Raw genomic sequence first — 10,655 nt, 5'->3', positions numbered from 1 at the left:
TTTTCTGAACTTCAACTTTGTAGAAACATAAATATATCTTTGTATTGCTGTTGAAGTTTGACTTGAATTAGTCCTATTGAATTGATGTTTTTGAAATCTTGAAATTTTGTCAAATGGTTTCGACGGGCGATCTAGATATCGATGGTGATCTATTGATCTTAAATGTTATTACTTGGACCGCGACACTAACTTTAGACCACGAACGCTTGATGTGTGACTCGACCAGCAAGTTAATTATGGATCCTTAACAAATTCTTTGGTTTTGTGACAATATGATTGGCAACTGATACCGTGAGGCCTTGTTGTTTTTTTCAATATTGTTGACCACTTTGATTGATTTGAGCTTTTAGAATATTAAAATATGAGCATAAGAATACTTGTTTAAGTGGCTTTGGAGTCGAAGGTTGGGATGTGAGAATGGATAATATATTAAACATATATATTAAGCATACATCTTATTAACTAATATTATAATATTTATATAGGCCATAAGAAAATAGAAGTCATCTGAGTTAACAAATGAGTTATGTTTAATGAACGAGAAACCGCAAACAATGAAAATAAGGATGACATGAGTTTGGTTTCCTGATATAGTTTCAAGCCAAACTTGAATCTTCTTGGCCAAACTCAAGCCCGCATCATAAAGGTTCAGTGATATTTCAAGTCGGTTCGATTTTATAATAAGGTTCCCAGCTGCGCAAGCTCGGCTTGGCTCAATGGCTCTCATCTTTTGCAGCCCGACATACAAGACCCGGTCCTGGATCTAGTAACAATACCCAACTTTCATTCCACAACACTATACAAACCAATCATATACATTCTTAATTCACTGCAGTAGCAGTAGCTGCAGCAAATATACAACTTAATCCAAAATTATCGGCCGAAAAAAACAGATACGGACTCTCATAACCAGGCTTTAACAACCCGCAAAACACTAATCAAACCAACCATATTATTAGTGGTAAGAGGATACGAACAAAGTCACCTTACTTACCATTCATCTAGCCCTCTTTTCATCCATTTTATGGTGCAACCGAGAGCTATCAGGTTTACGATATTGAGCAAGTTCGTTATGAACACGTAAAAGCGACCTCTCTGAGTTGGCCAGCCTCTTACCAAACTCACTGCTGCTGCATGCCTTCGCCATGTGATTCTCATGCTGCTGGCTTGATGACTCAGCTGCGTGTGTTCCAAGAAGCTTCTTGATCATGTCATCTAATTCTGCGGCCCTTCGCTGTAAATTTGTTTTGTCAGCCTGCATGAACATGGAAGCAAACAGGTTACAAATCAATTTTCTAAATGATTATTGAACTTAATATAAGTTGTACCTTCAGCATTTCATTTTGTGCTGTCAGCAACTGGTCTCGTCCTTGTAACTGCATCAACGTCATCTTACTAGCAAGTATATCGGCTTCTTTCGAATGTAATTCCGATATGCATCTGTCTCTCTCTTCAAGCAAATCATTGATTTGTCGCTTCAGTTTGCGAATCTCTTGCTCCTGATTCAATTGTTAAGCATTGAATGAATATAAGTTCAATTTCCAGAAACATGGTAATTCAATAATTAATTGACTGACCATTGCAATGAACTCCTGTGTTTGCTGAGCAGCATCCTCAATAAATCTTTGAAGGTGGTTCTGATTTATCAAGTTCTACATTGTACCGAAATATATGAATGTCAAGATTATGCAATATGTTTTCAAGTCAATACTGCTTAGGTGGAACCCAAAACTTACTGCATAATTTGTCATGTCTAATTTCACACCAAGTAGATCCCTGATTACATCATGTGTCATACTCTCTGCTGTTGCCAGTTTAGTGTTTAGCATGCATATCTGTAAACATATGTTGCATTAGGTCTGAACTGGAACGAGAGTAAGCAGTGTGTGTGTGTGTGTGAAAAGGAGGTCTAACGTTTTGCATAAGAGAAAGTATCCAAGTATAATAATAACAATAACAATAACCTCTTTCTGCCTGTTTGATGCTAATGCTTCTAGCTCTTCTACATGAAGTTTGGCCAATGATAGTTCTTGATCCTTCTCTGTATTCATCTGCTGAACTAAATTGCCAATGCATCTGAATGGTGAGCTGGAACCCCTTGGTCTGACAGAGCTTTTTTCTGTCTTGTCTGTTAAAGGTGCTTCAGATACAGACTTTGATGAATCCATCTGCATCACACGTACCATTGCTTCCAAAGACTTGTACTGTTTAAACGAATTAGATTAGCTAATATGTAAATAAACAATACTGTAAGAAAGTGAGTTGCTTTTGAACCTTTTGTTGATACTGAGAAGCTTGAGCTTCTGCATGAATTACAAGTTCAGAAATGTATTCTTTACATTGCTTGATCTGCAAGACAATTCCAGCAAACTTGTTAGATGAGTTAAGAAACGAATCACACAAATGAAAAGGTGTGAGTTTTCAGAATTTCATGGTTTTACCTCATTAGCCTGTTCTGTTCTTTCATCTTCAAGATCTTTTATCCGTGCGTGTGCCTCCTGAAGTTCCAGGTATCTGCTATGCAGCTTCCTGAAAATGAATATAAAGTTATAAACCATTGCCCAATTGAATTAAACATATAATTTGAGACTTTAGAAGAAACTGTGATTGTTCGGACCTTGAAATTTGGTCCTCAGGTTGACCAATAATACCGCTGTTAGAATCATTTCCATTTCTAAAACTTTCAAAAGTCAAAAGCCTTTGACTCAACGATTGAAGTTCCACTTCCAGTGAATCCCTTATCCTGTGATGTCTTTCCAGCTCCTCTTCCATTTCGTTCACCTAAGAGCAATACATATAAGTTATAATAAGAATATAAGATGACCCAACAAATTAACAAAATATTAAATAACTGATAAATTCTCAGAAACTAACCCTTTTCTCCAACATGTTTATGGTAGAGTCAAGTTCTTCAACAGAACGTTCTAGAATCTTAACCTCTTCTTCCTTTTGTTCAGCGTATATTTTGCTTGCCTGTGACTCCTGGCGTGCTTCAACAGCAATAGCTTCTTTTTCATCAGCTATGGCATAGGCCATCTCAAGCTTATCTTGTAAGGAATTAACTTGTTCACAAAGCTGGTCTCTTTCAACAGAAACCCTCTTCAAATCATCCGTAATGCCCTCTAGAGAAAAGAGAAAATGTTCTTGTGTTGAAGAAGTCGCACAATGGATTTCATTTTCCAACGTTTTGACCATTTCCTTGTGTTCTTCGAGTTGCTTTTCAGTTTCTGATGTTTTAAGGTATAGGTCCTCTAAAAGACTTCTCAACTCAGCATTTTGGTATGACAGTGCATCCACAGTTTCTTCAGAATGCTGTAAACAAGATTTTGACGCTGAAAGAGCAGCTTCAGTGTCAGTTAAGCGTCTTTCAAGATTTTCGTATCCGACAATCATATCATCAAACTGATCGGTTTTCATCTTTAGCTCATGCTGTACTTGGCTTAGAGCTGTGAATAACTTTTCGGCTTCATCTTTGATGTCTTTTCTTGTAGATGCTGATTCCTGTAACAGGCTAAAATCAAAAAGTAAACCATTCAACAAAGTCGTTTTTCTTTCCAGTTCTTTCTGTAGTTTCACGTTTTCACCAATAAGTTCATCTCCTGTTTCTTTTCTTGACAGCGATGCACTGTAATTCTCCTCTTTTTCATCATGAAGTCCAAATTTGTTGATATATTCACCAATACGACATTGTTGTACCACAAGAGATGCGAAACTCTTTTCCATTATTTCAGCACAGAGATCTTGCAACGAAGATCTTGATTTGCAAATTATGTGATGGGCCCCATGGACCATTGCCAATGAATCAGAATATATCCACTGGCACAAATCATCAGCCTCTTTTTGTAGATGCTGGAAAGAATCTTCAAGCATAGACACCATATTTTCAAGTTCTACTTTCAGGATTGCATGCTCTTCGTCTCTCAATTGTAAGTCAACTCTGAGTTGACTTATTTCTTCAACTAAACTTGCCTTCTCCACCATAACGTCCTCTGCAGTTTGTTTCCATCTAACACTTGACAATTGTGCTTCCGCGTTGACTTTCAATAGTGCGTTCAAAACATTATCAGCCTCATTCATGGTTGCATGGGCTTCCTCACACTTGCTGAAGAAGCTACTAGCTTTACAATCTTGTTCTTCACCAAACTGCAAACAGAATTTAAAATAAAAAGCACATCAATTTACTATTACAGCCATATGAGTTCAACTGCCAATAGTTATAAGTATTACCTTCTTTGCAGTAAAGCAGGCTGCCACATCTTTGTCCTTGAATGCCGCAGCCAGCTGAACATCTAATTTGATGAAAGCTTCACGAGCCATAACCAATTGCTTCTTCAACAATAATAGTGCGTTTTCTGGCTCATGGCTACTTGAAGTTTCTTCGACTAACATGTTTTCCAGCACATCTTCATCATCAGAAAGAATCGAGCTGGAAGTAGAAACGTCAGTTGTAGATCCATCCAAGTCTTCAAATATGGATCGGTCATGTATAGTACTTAAATAAACCATCATGTTTTCAAGTTTGTTTCTTATTGCAATAAGTTCAGCTATTATCTGATACTCATCTTTGGACTTTTCATCATGTTCTGTATTATACTGTATTTCAGTCAAAGCCATTGTTGCAGTCCGCAACGAATTCAGTTTCTCCTGCATTTGTTGTATGGTACATTGAGCATCCACCAGGTTCTTTTCTAATCGTAGTATTGTTTCTTCCTTCTCGATAATAACCATTGCAGCCTTCTTAACATGTTCGCCAACACAAACATTATGAGCAAATGAAGAAGCAACATTTTCTATTTGTCCAGAAGCATCTTTAAGAGATTTAGAACCATCCAACAGAAAGCTTGTAAGCTCTAAACTTGCTTTCTCCCAGTCGCTGTGCAACGCGTACACCTCGTCCTCTTTGGCTGCTAACATTCTTTTTAGCTTCTTATTTTCTTCAGACATGGTACATAATCGTCTGTGATATTTTACTTGTAAAGAAGCCAATTCTTCCTGTAAATTAAGAATTGCATTCGTTGCTTCGTTCTCAGCTTCCTCATGAACTAAATTAACTTGGTCTTTTAAATCTTTCAAAGGATCATTAAGTGATTTCAAATCTTCGAGTTCTTTATTCATCTTATCCAACCGGGATTGTAAACCCATCATGCTTTGGTCTGTGGTTTGGTTTTCTGAAATATGGGATTCATGATCAAGTATCGGATGCATATGTGGTTTGTTGTTGTTGGTTAAGGTTTCCACCAGCCTGTCATTCTCTTGGCGCACGTATCGTAGCTCTTCAATCAATCCAGCCTGCTGAGATTTCATGGTATCTATCAAGGTTCTAGCATCCATTAGTTCTTCTAGAAGATTGGTATGCAACAAGTTGGTCCTTTCAAGACCACCGTTGTCAAGTAGAACTTTATCTTCCACTTGATTACAGGCACTCATCTCATCTCCTAAATCAATGCTACTCAACACCGTCTCGGCCTAGAAGATAAGAAAAACCTTTATTTAGAAACAATACAATCAAAATCGAAAGTGTAACAACTTTTAGTTACCACTGACGGTTACCTTCCCATTCTGATCATTTATGACATTAATTTCATCATAGATATATTTGCCTGAAGAGTCCTCACTTTCACATAATTCACCTTGAAACACTGGTTTTGAGATTTTTTGCTGTTTCATCAAGAAGAACATTTGTTCCTGCAATATGAATATACATATACATTGTATCAAATGTTTAACAATATCTAAAGACAAGACATAGTTGGCTACTTGGTTGTGCTTTTATCATACCTTTAACATTTGAATTTGTCGCTGCAGTGCTGTCACGTCACCGGATGCATCTTCATTTACTTTTGCCTAAGGAAAAGAAGAAATTCAGGCGAGAGTATTGAGAATTTAAAGTAGTAAAATAAGAGGACTTAAGTGTTTGTACATTGTTCTGAATAAGCTTGGCACGCTGAGCAAACTTTAAAGTACTTAACGTCTCATTTGCAGCGCTACATATGAATATGTTATAATCACAAAGATTAGACAATGTAGGCAGAAATTAGTGAGGCTGAGGCACTCACACAAAATATATAAACCAAATACTGACCACATTGAAGGGCTGACATTTGCTATAATTGTCGTTTTTGAATTACCACCAAGAGAATCCTACCATCCAGATAAAAAGGAGGTTATGTAACGCAATAAAAACTTATAAGATTATGGAATGAGAATGTGTATATATGTTTTAAGTTGCTGACCTGAAGAAGAAATGTAAGTCTTGAGTCCCTGTAAGGCACATGCCTATGTTTCCCATGTGTAACATCCACTAGAGACATTATTACCAGCCTACAACAACAAAAGGTGTTTAAAAGTTTTGCAGTTAGCGTATATTTAGATTCTTGATTTCAATATTAGAAAATGAACATGAAAAACACCCAATTACTCGTATATTTGAAACCGCATGATAATCAAATACATGGAAACTACCTAATTTAACTGCATATCAATTTATTGGAACTTCCTGATTGAATAACCTACCTAATAATCACAGCTGTAAATAGATATTTTCCTTTTGTAATTACATGTAATAGTTCCTCATAAGGGCAGGCCTATAAATGAACCGAACGTTCATGAACTATTAGTGAACTTGTTCAGCGAGAAGTCCATTTAATAAACGAACAAGCATGAACACAACTTTTTGTTCATTTAATTAAACGAACACACCACACGTTTCGTTCATCTATGTCCGTGAACGTCCGTTTATGTTTGTTCAATTGTGTTCATTCTATGTTCGCTCATTTATGTTTGTTCAATCCCTTCATGTATGTTTCAATTTAAACACATAAATAGTTATATGTATATAAATATAACTAATTGGTAACTGGTTTTTTAGCAATAAAAATGGGGTTCCAATGGAATTTATCGTATTAATCACTAAATGAAAAATTACTTTATGTTCGTTTATGTTTGGTAAATTATGTTCATTTATGTTGCTTCGATTATGTTTTGTGTTGTTTATTGTTTGTTAACTTATGTTCGTTTACGTTCGTGAACAGTTCGTTTAGGTTTTAAACAAACACGAACATGCCCCATTTTTCTTAATAAAAGAACATGAACAAAAAATGTGTTTGATTATATGTTCATGTTCGAAAGTTAAATGAATGAGCATGAGCATGCCTTTGTTTGTGTTCATTCGGTTCATTTACAGGCCTGATAAGGGCAGACATATGGCTATTTCTAATTACAAAATATCATGGAAATGGTCTCCCTGAAGTTCATTACACACTCTAGATGTTCACAATGTCACCTAAAGAAAATTTTCAGTTTTTTACCAACTAAATCTATAAAAAAAAAAAAACAAAAGAGATCGACACATGCCAGCTATCATCAAATGATGCAATTTATCATCAAGAGCAGTACAAGTGGATTGTTGACTGAGAAAGAATCTAATGCACCTACCCAAGAGTTGATAGTGATTTGTTTATATAGGATGCCTCCTTCACCCGCTCTCCAGCTCCAGAACTTCTCTGCCTAAATGACACATTCAATTTTATTAAGTCAAAAGCATGTAGCAGAAGTCAAACGCATGATGTGGTTGGAAAATTACCTTTCAGAACCAGCCAGGTCAACCAAATTTAACCTTCCAAACCTAAGGTGTGTCACAGAATCTTTTTCCCAACGACTTTCAACGATGCATGTGAAAACACTATGTGATCGGCTGCTTTCACTGTTCATATCTGTTCCTGCAACTTTCCTATTTGCAGCACCCTATAGAGGTAGAATAATTTGATAGTTGATAAACATACAACCGTTCAGCTAATCATAAAAAAATTGTTGTGAAGTATAAGGTTTGACTATATTGACACACCTGCAACAAAAGCTTGATGACTTCGTCAACAGTTTCCACATTATACTCCGTAAGATTTTCAACGTACACTCCTTCCTTTAAACCTTCTCTAAGCTGTTAAATAAGGTAACTATCATGTCTAATGTACACAGTTAAGAAACAATGCACTAAATAATGAAGTTAATCACTTATACTCACTTGGAGATTAGTGGATGAAGGTTCTAGAAGATCTGTGATCTGCTCATTGTATATCTCCAAAAAGGAACATTTGCAACTATATTTAAGTCTTTCGTCTCTTCTGCTCTCCTCCTCCTACGGATATTGTGTGGCTTAATTTTGATTCAAAGAGAATGTGGGTGTTACAGAATATAGTCACAAATGGTTAGAATCATCTCTCACCGATTTAATCCTTGTAAATAAATATTCAAAAAGACGTGGAGTCATCCCACAGTCATCGACAAACTTGCCATCCCGTTGACTTATCTCACCCATCATTGTATATGTTTTGCCACTACCAGTCTTTAACACAGAAAAAGGGATAACTAAAAGATTCAAACTCCAACCTCATAGCATATTAAAAACGATATAAAAGTATAAGTTGTTTTCAAGCCATACCTGACCATAAGCAAACATGCAACTATTATAACCAGACATGCAATTATCAATCATGGGCAAACCAGCAACACTGAAGAGCCTTTCCTGGAAATAAGTCAACATGTGTCGTATCAACACAAAAGGACTACCCATGTATATTAAGAAAACATAACTATTTTTATCTGACATGTAAAGAGTCATCATAGTACCTGTGATATCGTCTCACTGACAATGTGGTCAAACGTGAATTTGACTTCAGGGTGGCCAAGCCACACTAAGCTTTGTAAACTCTCCTGCTTCAAGCACCGACTGTACCCTTGTGCCATCTTCTCCATATTGCTTAACGGTCTCATCCGTATTAAGACCTGTACAGTAAAATTTCACTTCTTCATCCCATAAAACCATCCACATCACAATCAACATACCACAAGTAAAAATCCATACTAATAGAAACAGAGTAACGGTTTTAAACAGACAAGAAAACTGTTTATTAATGTGTTTTCTTTCTATGAGAGTTGAATGGCATTCACATTCACAATCACGTTGTCGAAAGTCGAAACTCAAAACTGCAGTTTTATGGTTGATTTGACATTTATTATTTACCCTCAAATGGTAGATTTTTTTCCAGCAATCCGAATTCATGTTTCTTTTCTGGAAGCAAGCTAGTTATCGTAACACCCTAGTACACATAAATAAGATCTCATTTACGTACATTAAAACATCAATGAGTGCTTATATATGTGTAAGACCTACACATGTGTCACCAGTAAAGACAGCAATATTAAGTATAATGATATCTAAATGACTAGATGCAATTATCAAATTTGGCAGCTCAGAGTCATTATTAAACTATTATTATTCTTATACCAAGAAGATACACTATACACTCAGGTATAAGAAAATCTTAAATAGCCAAATAACTGTCATGGAGGTAGTGTATTGAAAGATTTCATACACTTTCAAGATGAAGTTCAATTCAACTATTCAAGTAATATTTAAAGGCTATAATGTAATTAACCTGAACATTGTGGTCATCCCAAAAGGAAGGATCCTCAACAAGCTCAAAATGCGGAACCTCAGCAGCTACCAGCTCACCGTTTCCACTCGAAATCCTTCTCGAAACCCTAGAAACACCCCCTCCCCTTTCTCCAGTACTCTGAACAACCCTAGGCCCAGTACAAGCCCCCAATTGACCAACATTTGTCCTCGAAACACTCCTAGCCGGCGTACTATTCGCCGAATCAAATTTCCTACGACTCGAACCAGCACCAACACCAGCATCTAACAACTTATCCTTAATTCCACTCTGATTCAAAACCTCATGAATAAATTCCTTCGAAAACTGAGACGGATCTGGAATCGTATCCAACGGCGTCCTCAATATCGGTATATCGGCTGAAATTGACGGAATCTTCTCGAACTGATTCTCGTTTCCTTCAACTTGACTGTTTTTCGGACAACTTTTCACCATTTTTTGAATCGGAAAAAGCTCGAATTGAATCAGTAACAATGAAATTGACGGATTTAGTGAGGAAGATTTGTAGCGGAAAGTGTGAGATTATCGTTAATCGCCATTGTTAGGGTTTCTGGAAGTGTAGAAAGGCTTTCTGACAGTGGATCAGCTGAAAAGAATAAAGCGGAACGATGATAATAAATGTAGATTGAACCGCTCATTTTTCAAATTAAACAGGAGCCGGTTGAAGATGTTTCAGTTTTGGTCCTTTTGGTTCTTTTATTTGTAAAATAGACCCTAATTAATTAACAAGGACGATTTGGAGATTCAAATTTCGTTAATGGCCGACATGATATAGTGTTGGGGTTCATTATGTTTAAAGTAGATTTATTATTATTTTAGTTTCCGTAAATTACAAGTTTTATCTTTTTATGTTTTATTTCCTTATTAAGTACGTAGTTTGATAAAGTGTATAATCACTTAAAAATAATTTGTATGATGAAAGGATTTTCTTTTCAAAATGTTTCTATTTGATTTTTTACTTAAGATATGTGTATGTTTCTTTTTTAATACTCACTAGTATTAGGCCTTCCCGCGTTGCGACGGGGGCGTAAACCGTGCTAAGTAGCACCAATGCTATATCACTGCCAGCGACCAGTAACATCGAAAAATGGGTAAAAACAAATAACAATAAATGAAAAAAATAACATCGAACGAAAAGGATACGTAAAATCGTTGAACCATGCATGGTCGTTGTGTCGTGTTAATGCGAAAAAATAAGACTAA

The 10,655-nt window shown here is 36.2% G+C and overlaps 1 protein-coding gene across 1 annotated transcript; it reads right to left on the bottom strand.

Moving 5' to 3' along the window:
* Positions 1-760: 760 nt before the first annotated feature.
* Positions 761-10,055, bottom strand: LOC110941176 (kinesin-like protein KIN-12C). Its single transcript, XM_022182794.2, has 23 exons — positions 9,435-10,055; positions 8,626-8,781; positions 8,438-8,521; positions 8,222-8,341; positions 8,021-8,134; positions 7,844-7,936; positions 7,583-7,743; positions 7,435-7,506; positions 6,234-6,321; positions 6,083-6,141; positions 5,921-5,984; positions 5,779-5,844; positions 5,551-5,685; positions 4,228-5,466; positions 2,875-4,143; positions 2,618-2,781; positions 2,442-2,529; positions 2,275-2,349; positions 1,965-2,204; positions 1,737-1,835; positions 1,578-1,652; positions 1,329-1,499; positions 761-1,255 (listed from the first exon to the last, which is right to left on the bottom strand). The coding sequence occupies exons 1-23, from the start codon at positions 9,885-9,887 to the stop codon at positions 998-1,000; spliced, it is 5,343 nt and encodes a 1,780-aa protein (XP_022038486.1). The 5' UTR covers positions 9,888-10,055; the 3' UTR covers positions 761-997.
* Between the last annotated feature and the right edge of the window lie 600 nt (positions 10,056-10,655).

The sequence above is a fragment of the Helianthus annuus genome, chromosome 5 (assembly GCF_002127325.2).
Source record: "Helianthus annuus cultivar XRQ/B chromosome 5, HanXRQr2.0-SUNRISE, whole genome shotgun sequence".
Classification (NCBI taxonomy): Eukaryota; Viridiplantae; Streptophyta; class Magnoliopsida; order Asterales; family Asteraceae; genus Helianthus; species Helianthus annuus.
Note: the sequence above shows the minus strand (reverse complement) of the source record. Positions and strands in the feature narration are given on the sequence as shown.

Bases quoted from the DNA above. Each gene is read 5' to 3' on its own strand.
- LOC110941176 (XM_022182794.2), bottom strand. From the start codon at position 9,887: ATGGTGAAAAGTTGTCCGAAAAACAGTCAAGTTGAAGGAAACGAGAAT. The intron at 8,522-8,625 runs GTACTATGATGA...ACTTATTTCCAG, and splicing joins TCAGTGAGACGATATCACAG to GAAAGGCTCTTCAGTGTTGC. The intron at 2,530-2,617 runs GTCCGAACAATC...ATTCATTTTCAG, and splicing joins CCTGAGGACCAAATTTCAAG to GAAGCTGCATAGCAGATACC.